The sequence below is a fragment of the Candoia aspera genome, chromosome 7 (assembly GCF_035149785.1).
Source record: "Candoia aspera isolate rCanAsp1 chromosome 7, rCanAsp1.hap2, whole genome shotgun sequence".
Lineage (NCBI taxonomy): Eukaryota > Metazoa > Chordata > Lepidosauria > Squamata > Boidae > Candoia > Candoia aspera.
Window position 1 is genome coordinate 17334441 of NC_086159.1, and position 15237 is coordinate 17349677.

General features: G+C 44.7%; 1 protein-coding gene across 1 annotated transcript in view; it reads right to left on the reverse strand.

Moving 5' to 3' along the window:
• OVCH1 (ovochymase 1) overlaps positions 1–14358 on the reverse strand; it is a 51535-nt gene extending 37177 nt beyond the window's left edge. Inside the window, 11 exon segments of the mRNA XM_063308693.1 lie at positions 271–353; positions 594–613; positions 866–996; positions 1249–1389; positions 2397–2530; positions 10173–10299; positions 10450–10476; positions 10479–10621; positions 13704–13752; positions 13755–13797; positions 14251–14358. Of these exon segments, the coding sequence (XP_063164763.1) occupies positions 271–353; positions 594–613; positions 866–996; positions 1249–1389; positions 2397–2530; positions 10173–10299; positions 10450–10476; positions 10479–10621; positions 13704–13752; positions 13755–13797; positions 14251–14358 (1006 nt within the window).
• Between the last annotated feature and the right edge of the window lie 879 nt (positions 14359–15237).

Genomic DNA, 15237 nt, shown 5'->3' on the forward strand with positions numbered 1-15237 from the left:
AGGCAGAAAGCACCTTCAGACAAATGTTTTAAATCAGAGACATCTCAGCTAGGGGATAGTCTACTATCTCTTGTCCACCACCACTGCCCATTCGCTTGAATTCCCCTCAGAGTATAATCTACACCATCTTCAAGAATAAGCAGACAAGGTCAGTGCCACACTGCCTAGGAATTTTGGGAGCTGTAGACCAGTGCAGAGACACCAGGTAGATTCTTTCAATTTTAATTTTCAGACAGCCATTGCATCCCACCAAGTCAAACCAGTTATTACCTAGCTGGTACTCTTCTACAGTGTCATCATAAACAACAACAGTATCGTAAATACAATCCTGATTTCAACTGCAAAGTCTCAAACTCCAACCGAAAGGGAAAGCAGTAGTGTTCACCCTCAAAGAACACACATACTAGCCTTCCCCATCCTGATGCCCTCCAGGACTTCCAGCGGTACATCCTGGAAATTGTGGCCCTGGCACATCTGCAGGGCATCTAATTAAACAACAGCATGGGCTGCATCTCTGAAGGCATAGCAAACTACCCCAACCAAATCAAGGAGCACAGTAAAGCAAGTCAATAAATTATTTTGGTCCATGAGGCAGGAAATCCTCCCAACCTCTCTTCCTATGTCTGGCAGAAAAAGAATTCAGTAACATCAACTTAAATAATAATCTTGACCTCCAGAATCTTCAGCTTGAGGCAGTTGCTTTACTCTGCCAATGACCAGGCTCTCATGTGAAGCAAACTTAAGTTCTTTGAGAACACAGATAAGCAAGATCGTTGCCTCAGGAATGATTTATGACTGCCTGATTCCACACAGCCATTACGGGAAAGTTGGTTGCACTCCAACCTAGGTCGTTGCTCCTTATTACCTTGATGACACGGTCCGCTGGGGCTTCAATGAGCCGGTGGCATTTTGTGCTGCTGGGATACAAGCCAGGGTAATTAGCCGTGTCAATCTTTCCTTCTTCCACCAGCATTGCAACACTGCCACAGCCAGAGCCTACAACGCTGGAGCAAGAGAGATAGCAGCAAATAAGCAAAGATGTTATCCATCAACTGCACCTTATTAACTGGGTAAATCAACATTAAGGTCTTTTTCCTCCTCAATATATTTAAAATATGCAAATGGAGGCAACATGTCGACCAGCTTTTTTGAGAATAAGTAGAGAGCAAGAAGCTGCCTGTTCCCCATATTGCAACTGGAAAAGCCAACTGTCATCCACAAGAGGTCCAGAGGCAAAGGTGAAGTTACCTGCTTCAGATGCTTGATGCACAGCGCTGAAGGTAAATTCAGAGCCTCTGCCATTAATGCTGCTGTCAGACACAAATATAACAACAGCTTGGTCAGACTCTATCAGCAAGGGGGAAGACAAGACATTACCACAGATTTTACCTGTTAGAAGAGAATGAAGTCAAGAGATGAATCCTGTGGTAGTCACATACAGCCTACTGACCCACTCATAGTAGCTTTAGGGGCTACAAAAGAAGCAACTGCTGTAGCTCAAGGATAGGATTCTTGGGTTCAGACAACTCTCTCCCCAGAGCCCTTTGCAAGGCATTAATTCATCTATCTGGTACAGGTAGTCCTCATTTAATGACCACAATTGGGACCAGAATTTCAGTTGCTCAGTGAAGCAGTCATTAAGTGAATCTGACCCAATTTTATGACATTTTTGTGGCAGTCGTTAAGTGAATCACCATGGTCATTAAGTGAACCACATGGTCATTAAGTGAATCACACAGTTCCCCGTTGATTTTGCTTGCCAGAAGCTGGCTGGGATGGTTGAAAATAGTGATCACATGATTGCAGGACACTGTGATGGTCGTAAATGTGCACCAGTTGCCAAGAGTCCAAGTTGTGATCATGTGACCATGGGGATGCTGGAATTTTTTCAGCACCATCATAAATCTGAACCTTCACTAAACGAATAGTTGTTAAGCGAGGACTACCTGTAAAATGGACTGTCCTTTCCCCCCACCCATCTGCAGGGCACGATGGCAGAAAGAGAGAGAAAAAGAGAAGGCAGAAAAGGAAGACAGAAGACTCTTCTATCACTGAATTTGGGTCTACCCATTGCATGTATTTGGTCCCCAACACAGGGGAGCCTTCCACAAGCTGGCATCATCCAGATATGCTAAGACTATCACCCCCAGAATGCCCAGCTAGCATGCTTTTTAGCTGGAGATGGCTGGTTCGGTTCTCACGCATTTCCCAGAATCAATCCTTAAAGGATTGATCTGAACCTTTAGGTCAGAAAACCCACCAGTCCAGAGGGCAGCTGCTAGTCACAATTGCGTGTATTGGGCTAAACAGAGAAGTGACCCAACTCAGTCAAGGGCAGTTTCCTAAATCTTAGATTGAAACTTCACAAGGAATTGCAAGAGAGACCTTCCACCCACCAGTTAATTCCTTCTTGCTTGAATAGAAAGAAACATAGTCACGGTCACATTCGGTCTGATCTTCTGTGTCTACTTTGATAAGTTCCACAAGAAAGATCTTGTCTTCAGACACAGTTAGGTTCCAGATGCACCATCTGGAAGTAGACAATTTAAAATACAGCTTGGGCAGAAGATATGATATTATTGGAGTCAGGAATTGTCATGGACTCCTCAGTTGAAAAGGCCTTGCCCTGCTTCTTCTTCTTCTACCACATACAAATGTATTCCCAAGGCAATACGGCAGCAAACTCATCTCCCCCAACTTTTGTTTGTTTGCCCAAGAAGTAAATGTGCAAGTTTTGACAGCTTGAACTACAGGGAGAAAATATGATTGTAATGGCCTAAGTTGTTATATTTATATCCTGCCTTTTGTCTAGCAACTTAACGCAGCATATATAAGGCCCCCTCCTCATGTTTTCCCCACAACAGCAAGCATGTGAGGCAGGTGACTGTGACAGAGTGATTGTATCACAGTCTCCCAATGATGAGGGTGGAAAAGAATTGGGATCTCCCCATTCTTAGTTGCCTTAACCACTACATGTTTTTCCAACTTGGCAACTCTTAGATATGTGGACTTCAACTCCCAGGCTGTGGAATTCTGGGAGTTGAAATCCACACATCTGAAGGTTGCCAAGTTTGAAAAACACTGTGCTACACCACCCTGGCTCTGTAAGACAGGACTTAGTGTAGTTACAGCTTGAATTGAAGAGAATATTTGTAGCTCAGGGTTGAACTGTGGAGTCCTTGGTGCTCTCTGACCCTCTTTGTTTTCATGCAGATGTTTCATTGCCAGACTAGGCAACATCTTAAGTCCCACTCCCTTTTCGCACTGAAGATGTTGCCTAGTCTGGCAATGAAATGTCTGCAAGAAAACAAAAAGGCTCAGAGAGCACCAAGGACTCCACAGTTATGGCTTGATGTAGTTATGGAGAAGTTAGCATAAAAAAGAAATCACAGGTATTGATTCAATCTGTAACAAAGGAGCATGCAACTTGAGGTCCTGTCCATGTGCACCCCACAAAACCTTGGGCTGTGGTCCTCAGATCCTCTTCTAAAGTTACCTCCAAATTTTAATCTTTATTCCTGCACTGGACAGGGGATTAGAATAGATGATCACCAAGACCCTGTCCAATCCTTACATTGAACAAATCTATGATTCCAACAGAATGCGGAGATTATTAAATAACCTACTATATTTAATTTAGTTTGCAGGTTAAATTAAATCTAATCTAATCTAAGCTTGGTTTTGCCCTTGCCCACTTTTTAGACACCAGTCCCTGGCATACTACTTATAGACCAGCTCCAAAAACATTGAGCACCTCTGGTGTATGCAATTACATTATTACAGAATTCCTAGCATTTGATTGCTATGAAGGCATCTATGTACAGCTAAGAGATGGCTTCAAGTTCCCTAGGAGTCTGCAGCCAAACCTACCACCCCTATCTATTTGTCAAAAAAGCAGTGAAGGACCAAGATGTAGCACTTTGCAAAGCAGGATATGTGTCATGTTCCACGTTTCGATCTTTTGTTAACATCGTAACGTTTCACATGTTAAACCCTTTCTCCGTGTATATTCAGTGGACTCTATGCTGGTATTTTCCATTCCTGTTTTCCAACATTGGAATGTATGTTTGGGTTTGCACTCCTATTCAAGGTTACTTTCCCAGGCGCGTGTAACTGTTGCTAGCACCTGGGAGGGGGTGGCGGCTGACATGCTATCGGGGTGGGACTGGATTGAACGCAAGGCTTTTAAGTTTGTATTTGGCGCGCTTTTGCTCATTCTCAGCTTTCTCTGTATTTGCATACTATTCCTTCAATAAATCAGTTATCTTTAAGCCCGAGCTTGTGAGACTGAGTATGTGGGATTAGGCAACCATTACATAAAGCTGAGAATCATTTAATTCATCTTCCGCTAGCCCCATCCAAACGTTGGGTAAACGGGAGCGCTAGCGATGATCGACCAGCAGCTTCGCGTGAGTGAAGGGAGCGAGGAAGAGCCGGATTCGACAAGGACCCGGCCCGCTCTAACTTCGAGAGCGCAAAGGGCAGCACGTTGAGAAATGCGGGAAGCTCAATTGGATGAGTTGTTGCTGTCAATGCAGGAAACCCTCAGGAATGAACCCCAATCCGTAGGGGAAGTAGCACTGGGGAGGGGATCCCCACAACCATCCTGGGAGCACGAAATTCCCCTATCACCGAGGGTGGTGGTGACCAACCGACCTGTAGAAGAGCCTGTCACTCCTGCTCGTATAAAAGCAATCGAGGACAAAATGGATATGATAGTGACAATCTTAAAGGATATCCCCAAGGGTTCGGGGTCAGCTCAGGAAGATTGGGAAGAAGATCAGTCACAGCTGGCTTACCCAAGAGACAGGACCCTCCCACCCAGGGGAAGGAGCAGGACTCGAGCGTCCCGACAATGGGGGGGAAGAGAGGTGAGACTACCCAGAGATCGGCCACCACTGGGGGCTCGACGTGCGTTGACGTTTACGGAGCCACCACAGCCAGTGGAGCCGGTAAGAACCTTCCCACCGTTTGGGGTGAGGTTTGATGGGGACCCTACTACGCTCTCCTTCTTCATTACAAATGCTAAGCATTATATGGAGGATTGGGGGCGAAGCTTTCATTCGGAACATGGCAAAATCAATTTTATTGCCAACAAGCTGAGAGGGAGGGCAGCTGATTGGTATGTACAGCTGTGCCAAACAGAGGCAACGGAGTTAGAGGACTTCGATGAGTTTCTGTGGTCACTTAAACAACACTTTGAAGATCCTTTAGCTCAAGAGACAGCAAAAAATGCCCTGAGAAAACTTTACCAAGGGACCCTCTCTGTTGCCAACTACGCTCTAGAATTTAAAGCCTTGTCAGGAAAAGTGGAAGATTGGTCCGAGTCAACTTTAGTTGAAATGTTCAAGCAAGGGCTGGAACCGGAAATCCTCCGTTGGGCTCTGGGAAGGGACGACCCTAAAATGTTATACGGATGGATTCAGTTGGCGGGCAGTGCAGAAAACGCTTTACAAATGTATGCCCATACCAAAGAACTGAGACAAACCCGAATCGCCAAGGGAGCGTGTGCGACTGGATTTTCGAGCCGCCCTAAACCAAAAACCTGGGAGGAAGAAAGAGAACGACGTTTTTCAAAGGGTCAGTGCCTGAGATGCAGAAAGGACAGACACCATGCCACTTCGTGCCCAAGACGCCGCCCAGAGGAACGGCCAGCGAAACCGTCAGGGAAGTCGCCCGCTCTACCACGCAAAATGAAGGCTGCCATCGCTGAACTCGACCCTCCAGAACTTCCATTCGGGGAAGAGGAAGAGGAGTTACAGTTCGACCAGCCGGCGGGAAAAGGCTACCACCTGCCCTGAAGGGCGCCGTTGGGCAGGTGGAAGAAACCGGGCGCGACCACAATTCGGTGAGTGGGAATTTTCCTACACTGACTGTAAAAGTAAAATTGGGCTCAAAAACCAAAACTGTGGAAGTCTGGGCCATGCTAGACTCGGGGTGCTCCCATTCACTTATGCACCCTGACGTTGTAGCTGCCCTGGAACTGCCCACGTTCCCTTTGCCACGACCCATGATCTTCACACAACTAGATGGAACTATGGCGGGGGGAAAAGCAGTCACTCATTCCACAGGACTGGTTGCTTTACAGATGGGCTCCCATTGGGAGAAACTACCTTTTGTCATAGCTCCAGTGGGGGGCCCTCTGGTTATTTTAGGTATGCCTTGGTTTGTACAACAAAACCCTTTCATCAACTGGCTACATAGAACTGTAACATTTGCTGATGGATTTTATAAAGTGCCAGAAAAGGATCTCTTAGAGGACATGGAGGGTGGGGGAGTAGCTCACACCACTGTACAAACACTTCAGCCTCTGGAAGGACTGCCTAGCCAATACCAGGATCTGGCTGATGTGTTTGGGGAGAAGGAGGCAGATAAACTGCCACCCCACCGAAAGACAGACTGTGCCATTGACTTCCTCCCCAATGTGAAGTTACCTCCCCCAAAAATCTACCCCATGTCTCCGAAAGAACTAGCTACGCTGAGGGAATTCATTGACAAAAATCTAGCTAGGGGTTTCATTGAGCCTGCAAACTCCCCGGTGGGGGCACCTGTTCTATTTAGACCAAAAAAGGATGGTTCTTGAGATTATGTACAGATTTCCGCAGGCTCAATGCAGTATCAATATTAAATAAATATCCTTTGCCCCTTATCAAAGACATGTTATCACATCTGGCCAAAGGCAAAATATTCTCAAAATTGGATTTAAGGGAAGCCTATTTTCGCATTCGCATAAGGGAAGGAGACGAGTGGAAAACGGCTTTTAACTGTCCTTTAGGAGCCTTCCAATACAAAGTCTTGCCTTTTGGTCTCTCGGGGGCCCCTGGGGTTTTTATGCAACTTATCAATGAGGTCTTGCATGACCACCTGTTTAAAGGAGTATTGGTATATTTGGATGATGTATTGATTTATACTGAAACCATGTCTGAACATGTTCACTTGCTGCGTCAAGTGCTTACTAAACTAAGAAAAGCTGAATTGTATGCCAAATTATCCAAATGTGCTTTCCATCAATCACAAATAGACTATTTGGGATATAGAATTTCTGCAAGGGGTATTGAAATGGACCCTACCAAGGTTGAAGCCATTGTGGCATGGGAACCTCCCCGCACCAGGAGACAATTACAAAGTTTCTTAGGATTCGCAAATTTTTACAGGGCATTTGCCCAAAATTTCACAGAAATTGCCCTCCCCCTCACTGAACTGCTAAAAACCAAAGCGCAGGGCGATATGCGCCGTTCAAAAAACCCAGGAGCGCTCCTTAAATGGACTCCTACTTGCCAACAAGCATTTGATGCGCTCAAGCAAATCTTCACCACCGAACCAATTCTCCAGCATCCTGACCCCACTAAACCTTTCATAGTGCAAGTGGATGCCTCTGATTTCTCCGTTGGAGCACTACTGCTCCAGTCTGATAAGTCTAACACTTTAAAGCCCTGTGCCTATCTCTCTCGCAAATTCACTGAAACGGAGAGACGCTGGCACGTTTGGGAAAAAGAGGCTTTTGCCGTAAAAACAGCTTTGGAAACCTGGCGGCACTTATTGGAGGGGGCTTCCAACTCCTTTGAGGTTTGGACTGACCATAAGAACTTGGAAGCATTAAGCACCAGTCGCAAACTCAGCCCTAAACAACTTCGCTGGGCTGAATTTTTTAGTCGCTTTGATTTCACCCTTAAATTCATACCAGGCAAGAAAAACTTTTTGGCTGATGCTCTCTCACGCAGACCCCAGGATGCTGGCCCAGGGCCAACAATACAGGGTACAGTATGGACGGAAAAGCAACTGGGGTTGGCAGCGGTGACACGCAGTCGGGCGCGAGCGCAACAAACTCACCCTCCCCCCGCTCCGCCTCCCTCCCGTCCAACACGCTTGCCAATTCCATCAGACTTGAAACAACAGTTTCTTTTCCACCTCAAAACTGATACATGGTTGCAAACAAACCTTCACACTGTAACCTTCACTGACAGCTTTGCCTGGCGAAACGATCGTCTCTATGTGCCTGAAGCGTTGCGAAAGACGATCCTCCAACGATGCCACGATGACAAATTAGCTGGACATTTTGGCTACCTCAAAACCCTTCACTTACTTAGACGCCAATTCTGGTGGCCATCTTTACCAAAGGACCTTAAGGGATTTGTCTCTGCTTGCCCTGTATGTGCCACAACAAAGCACAAAACTGGCAAACCACAGGGGCTTCTGCAACCCGTTGCAACCCCATCCTTCCCATGGCAGGACATATCAATGGACTTTATTGTAGACCTCCCACCCAGTCAACGAAAAACCGTCATTTGGGTGGTCAAAGATTTTTTTTCAAAGCAAGCCCATTTCATACCATGTGCCTCCATCCCAACCGCACAACAGCTAGCCTTATTCCTCCTTCACGTGTACCGCCTTCACGGAATCCCCTCCCGTTTGGTGAGTGACAGGGGCACACAATTTACGTCACACTTTTGGCGGGCATTTTTAAAACTTCTTGGCACCAAACAAGCCCTTTCAACTGCTTGGCATCCGCAAACTGATGGATCTACTGAAGCCGTTAATTCTACCCTGGAACAATATCTCTGGGCTTTTGTCAATTATCAGCAGGATAACTGGGTGGACTTACTGCCTTTTGCAGAGGTCGCCTACAACAACGCCGTTCATCAAAGTACAGGGCAAGTTCCCTTTAAGACTGTTTTCGGGCGCGGGTTCGTTCCAATACCTGAGCTCCCGCATTCGCAACCACTCCCCGCTTCTCTCACTGACTGGGCTGACAATCTCAAAGACTCCTGGCTCAATATTCAACAAGCTTTAGCCCACTCACAAACCTCTTATAAAAAACACGCGGATGCCAAGCGTTCCCCTGAACCTACTTTTGCTGTCGGTGATAAAGTCTACTTGTCCACGAAATTCCTCAAGTCGCCACAACCCTCCAAAAAACTTGGTCCTAAGTTTGTGGGTCCTTTTCCCATTGTTGCTCAAATCAACCCTGTTACCTTTAAACTTGACTTGCCCCATAACCTCAAACGTTTACATCCTGTTTTCCATTGCAGTTTGCTCAAGCCGTATCTACACTCTGACCGCTGGCACCCCCAACCAGCCCCACCTCCTCCAATCATGATTGATGACCAGCAGCACTTCGAAGTGGCCGACATCCTCGACTCCCGTCGCCAGCGCTCTACTTTGCAATACCTCGTTCGCTGGAAACATTTCCCTTATCCTGAATGGGTTTCTGCCACTGATGTTCGTTCACCTCTCCTTGTTGGCCGTTTTCACTCCGCCTATCCTCACAAGCCGGCTCCTTAGCATTTTTTCTGGGGGGAGGCGATATGTCATGTTCCACGTTTCGATCTTTTGTTAACATCGTAACGTTTCACATGTTAAACCCTTTCTCCGTGTATATTCAGTGGACTCTATGCTGGTATTTTCCATTCCTGCTCTCCTCGTTGTTTCCCAACATTGGAATGTATGTTTGGGTTTGCACTCCTATTCAAGGTTACTTTCCCAGGCGCGTGTAACTGTTGCTAGCACCTGGGAGGGGGTGGCGGCTGACATGCTATCGGGGCAGGACTGGATTGAACGCAAGGCTTTTAAGTTTGTATTTGGCGCGCTTTTGCTCATTCTCAGCTTTCTCTGTATTTGCATACTATTCCTTCAATAAATCAGTTATCTTTAAGCCCGAGCTTGTGAGACTGAGTATGTGGGATTAGGCAACCATTACAATATGGAATCATACTTAGCTTATTTCTTTATGGTTAAGGACTAAACTCCAGCAAAGGATCATTACCTTGTCATGGTGCTGGAGCTTGAGCACCTCAATGACACCATGAGCTAAACCGTGAAGGGCCACCCAATACAGGAGATCAGACTAAATACGATCCCTGGGGAAGGTAACAGCAGCCCACCCCACTATTCTTGCCATGGAAACTAAATGGATCAGTACAATGACGACTGGCAGGAAGCTCTGGCATGGGATGGTCCATGAAGTCACGAAGAGCCAGAAGTGACTGAACGAATAAAAAACAACAAGGACTAAAACCAGAATCTTATTTAACTCAGTAACATTCATCATGCATGTGCATTAAGCATTCTACTGTGCCTATCAAAAAACCCTCCTTTTGTTTCACAAGATCCTATCCATGCAGCCCATTTGGTAATGTCCTCAAGGAAACTCAGCACCTGTGCTAAATACTTGCCTATTGTCAAGGTAGTTGTCTTCAGCCAGGCAGGGGTACCAAACAAGGCCACTTTCACCAAACACCAGCATTCCATGGGAATTGCACTCTTCTAGGCTGGGTGCAGACAGAAAGCTTGGCCCAGGTTCTAAGCAAGAGAAACCGAAAAAGCACCTGTGAAATATTGTCAGCAAGAAGGTAACTATAAGGCACACAAATTAACATTAACACAGTAGGACTCTTTCAGAACAAAGCATCAATCTTCCAGTTGGCCCAGTAAGTGTGTTGGTTCTGCCACCATCAATCCTCTTGCCAGTAAGCCACCTTTCGCACAACCAATTCCCCACGAGGTGATGCCTGCCAAGGTCCAGATGCCACTGGCCTTTCTACATGCTAGTGGGCCTCCAGAATCACCGATATAAAATATGATATGAGAAGAACCCTTCCAGGTAAGTAACGGATAGCACAATCTATATTTGATTTGCCATGAGAAGGCTTCCATCAACAACCAGAATGACCCTTGGTAACCTTGTTTACATCTAAAAATGGATGAATATTTCATTATGGATCAGATTTTATTTATTTTGTTGGATTTCTGGTCAATGACTGTAACAACATTTTGATTTGATCTGCTCTGACTTGGTTTTAGCCACGGTTTGTTGAACAATCCATACTGGCTGAGTTCACACAATACACAAGCCAAATAAAACTATACAAGCGACAAATATTGTGACCTTTAAACCTAGACAACATCTTTACATTCCAAATGACTTTTTAAGATAGCAATTAAAAAAACCAAAGAAATGGTGATAAGGAACATTAATTTAAATTTATTTATTCAGTTTATGTGGCTGCCCACTCATATACAACTCTGGGTGGCTCACAAAATTCAAAAGAAAAAAAATAGATAAAAAGGAACAGACACTCCTTTTTATTTTAAAAGGAATTTTACACTGGAGAAAAGTCCCCCAAACTTGCAGAGGTGCTACCAAGCAAATTCAATAACATAATAGCCAAATTAATTGACTGAAACCTATTAGGAAATACATTTTTATCGTTAACTGTCATGGGCTTAGAACAGCCTTTCCCACCTGTTAGGTTTGCAACTCCCAGAATTTCTAGCCAGAGTTCCCAGAATTCCAAGGCTTCCTTCTTAGAAATTGGAATTCGCCACACATCTGCAGGGCACCTGATCAGGAGCTATGCTAGAGCCACTTTAATGTGAGAAGCATGCAGCAGCAGCAGCATTTTGCCTCAAATGCACTTGCTGTGGGTTAGGCACACAACAAATAGGCATGCCGCCTTCAGTACTTACAGCATTAGTTTGATCTTGCCAACACAGCTGGACAAGAACAAAGAAACAAGAATGACACAGATTTCAGTAAGGTCTCTTCAGTGCGAGTCTTGAAATCTTGGAAACTGTAGGAGGAATTTCTCAGCCTCATTTATAATTACTCATTATGATAGAATCTCTTTGAATGATTGAAATGCTTCTCCCAGATTTCTTTCCACCTGGATTAAACTGCCATTTACATGATAAGTTATCAACTAACTGCTGTCTCTTGATTTTTTATGACTGCTCTTCCATTTCTTTCCCAGCCTCCCCTCAATCACTCACAGGCTGAACCCTGGCAACTTTAAGATGTGTGGACTTCAAATCCCAGAATTCCCCAGCCAGCTTTTTGCACGTGCTAGTAGTAAGAGTACATACCATTTTTGACATGTTTTTATCAGCACTTCCAATCAGTGATGTCATTTCCTGTTTCCTGTTATGTCACGAATGTAAACAAACAAAGCCACGTGTTGCTGACGTCACCAGGAAGTGTGGTGCAGGGATATGACATGGCAAATTGGCGCAGAATTACCAGTGTCTCTGAAGAGACTTGTATGTGAGAAAGTAACAGAAATTACTTACAAGAAACTGTTAACAACCACCCAATTTTTGCCATTACATCCAGTGGGTTAGGACTCTTCTCAATACATTGCATGATGATCTTGAGTTCGCCAAAGGTATCACGTGTGAAATATAATTTACCTAGCTTGCTTGAGATGTTGATAATGACCCATAGAGTCTCAGGCAGGGATATTCTAGAGCATATGTATTTAACAATGTCTGCCTCACAGGAAGCATCCATCTGGTCATTTTCTTGAAGGCAGCCCATGACACAATGATGTACTATTTTAATTACACGCTTTCAGAATCTGAGGCATAGTGGTGTCTTGAGACCAGGGCTTTTCTTAAAAAAAAAAAATTAGAATTAGACTGGATGTTTCAACTAATCAAAATATTCTTTTCTTAATATTTGCATAGCACTCACCATCTGCTGCCTAACAAAATCTGCAGTGACAAAGTGGTGGAAAGCCATGTTGAGCATTCTCATCAAATATGGTGCATTTCTCCGGAGCTCTGTGTCTTTTCCTTGCTCTATATTTTCATTTTGGTGGCTTTGGAGTTAGATCTCCTTCAAACAAATCTCCATCAGCATTTGCCATCTTCAAACTGTAGGGTTTTATTTCTCAAAAGCACTCAGGTACTTATTCTGTCAGCTGTAGGGAATTGTCTGACATAGACCTATTCTGGGCAGTAGGTCTGCTGTGTGACACACACCCCTCATCCTCTCCTGCCTGGGACATGCCTGAACATGCCTGAACATTTTTCCTGTTTAGAAAACCTTTGTGATTTTAAAAACAGCTTTCCCCCCCAGCCTGAATAAATGGGCACCATTACCTTGGGTTGCATCACAGCCCTCCTGGCTGTACACTGAAAGTCTGTCTTTTCCCCCTCTGCCAGATCCCTGTTTCTGCTAAAGGAAAACATCTTGTACTTTAAAAAGGCTTTTCCCATATGCAACCCCGTTTTGAGGTTTAAATGCCCTTTTATTTATTTCCCTGTCTGAGTTGGCCATCGCTGGGGTTAAAGCATAGACTTAAAATTCAGAGCTCTCTTCCATAAAGCTAAAAACCATAGACACCCAGTAGGTAGCTGGAGGGAGAGTCACTTCCTGCCGGCCATGAGGTCCCTTTCTTGCTTGGGCATTCTGCATAGTGTGAGTAAAAAGGCTCTGGTACTTACTTATTTTCCTCAGTGATAGGGAAAGAAATGTTTTTAGGTTAAAACACCATTTTTTTCTGATTGCAGTTTAAAAAGCCTCTTTCTCAAAGCCTGAATTTCTGGCCATGCGGCTTGGGCAACATGTAGGGGTGGGGTTGGAGGAGGTTGAGGGCTTGCAGTTTAAAAAGCCTCTTCCTACAAGCCTGTACTTCTGACCATGCGGCTTGGCTAGCACGTGGGGGGGGGTCCGCGGGGGGGCGGCCACGTCATATCTCTGTGCCACACTTCCATGGCTTTGTTTACATTTGTGACATAACAGGAAACAGGAAATGACATCACTGATCAGAAGTGCTGATAAAAACACGTCAAAAACGGTATGTACTCTTACTACTCATGCTACTCCATAAGCTACCACTATTATCTCATCAGGCAAATAACCTGGCATCTTCTTCAATTGCTTTTGGTTCCTCTCCAAGCAAGTTATATGAAGTATAGCTTACAGATCGAGATCCACAACACACTGAGCTGCAGTGACCACCACATCATCACCAAACTGCCACCACAGAAATGGGAACAGCCTAGCTTGATGGAGACCTATTAAATGGGGAGAGGGAGGATGGGAGAAGACAGAAACCAGATGGCTGAAGGACAGTTTCTTGGTGTACAGACTTTGTTCTAAGTGGTTGCCATAAGTTGTTGTATGTAATTGGAACGTTCCTTAATATTTGTACATTAGTCATGCTGTTACATTTTTAATCATTAGTGCATTCAGGTCTCTAAGCCACCCAAAATCAGTTTTGGAGTAGCATTTAAGCCTAGTAAATACATAAACCCAAGGATGTCCAGCAGGAGTCAAAAAAATGGTGGATGCAACCATCCAGTTGAAGCTCTGCCATTTTTTGATGGGTCATGTGTGCAAAGCATGTAAAAAGGGGCAAACTTCAGTTGCAGTTATGGCTTCCATCTTGATCTTTTGGGCACACTCACACTCCATGGATGCCCCTGAATAAATACATATTTTAAAAATATTAGGAAGGGCAACCTTACCTCTTTCCACCTTTCAAGGTCCAATGGCTTAGAAGGAGCAAAGTTCTCAGGCAGCTGTTCTTGAGAAGGCAATGGCTGCCATTCTTGTGTTCCACTTAACTTGTCCATTTCGGCACTCTGGAAGACTGCAAGAGTAAGTTTTTGTGGGAAGCCTGGGACCAACTGACCTGCAGTGATGGTTCTTAAACAATTTGTACTCTGAGATACTTTGCTCTTAAAGTTCTTAGATCAGGGTTCCTCAACCTTGGCAACTAAGCTGTGCGGACTTCAACTCCTAGAATTCCCCAGCCAGCAAAGCAAAGAATTTTGGGAGGCGAAGTCCACACAGCTTAGAGTTGCCAAGGTTGAGGAACCCTGTCTTAGATCACTTCCAAAACTATGACCATTGCTTCACTTAGGGAGCCTACATGCTTTTCTTTTACCTTTCTAGGCATTTGTAGGTGCCCCAGTTTCTATTATACAATAAACTATCCATGTGCCAGGACTGTACTGTACATTGTGGAGAATTTTCTAATCTTTCTAAACCATTGAATGAAATAAATGGAAATTGGACAAAACAAATAAAGTGTCCATTGCAAACCATGACAGTGTGCTCTAAGAGAGGAAGCACAATTGCATTGTGATGAAATAGGACAGTACAGTTCAGAAAATTGCTAAGCATTCTGCAGTTAGAAGAAGCATTTCATTCCAAAGGCCAATAAAACTAAAGGAACTCCTGGGGGAAAAAAATGAAATTGAAGGTGATAGGATGTACCCCACATTCCTTATGCTGGCTGGGGAATCTGGTAACACCGTATCAATGGACTCAGGGCAAGGAAGAATGTAAAATGAGGGGTGTAAACATACATTCCTAGTGTGAATCTCAGATAGGCAGACTGAAAGTGACAGAAAAAAAAAACACTGCACAGATTCTCCAAGGAGTGGTGAGAGTGTGATTTGAATGTAGTCTTTGGTTCAGTGACCAAAGTTACGACGGCACTTAATGAA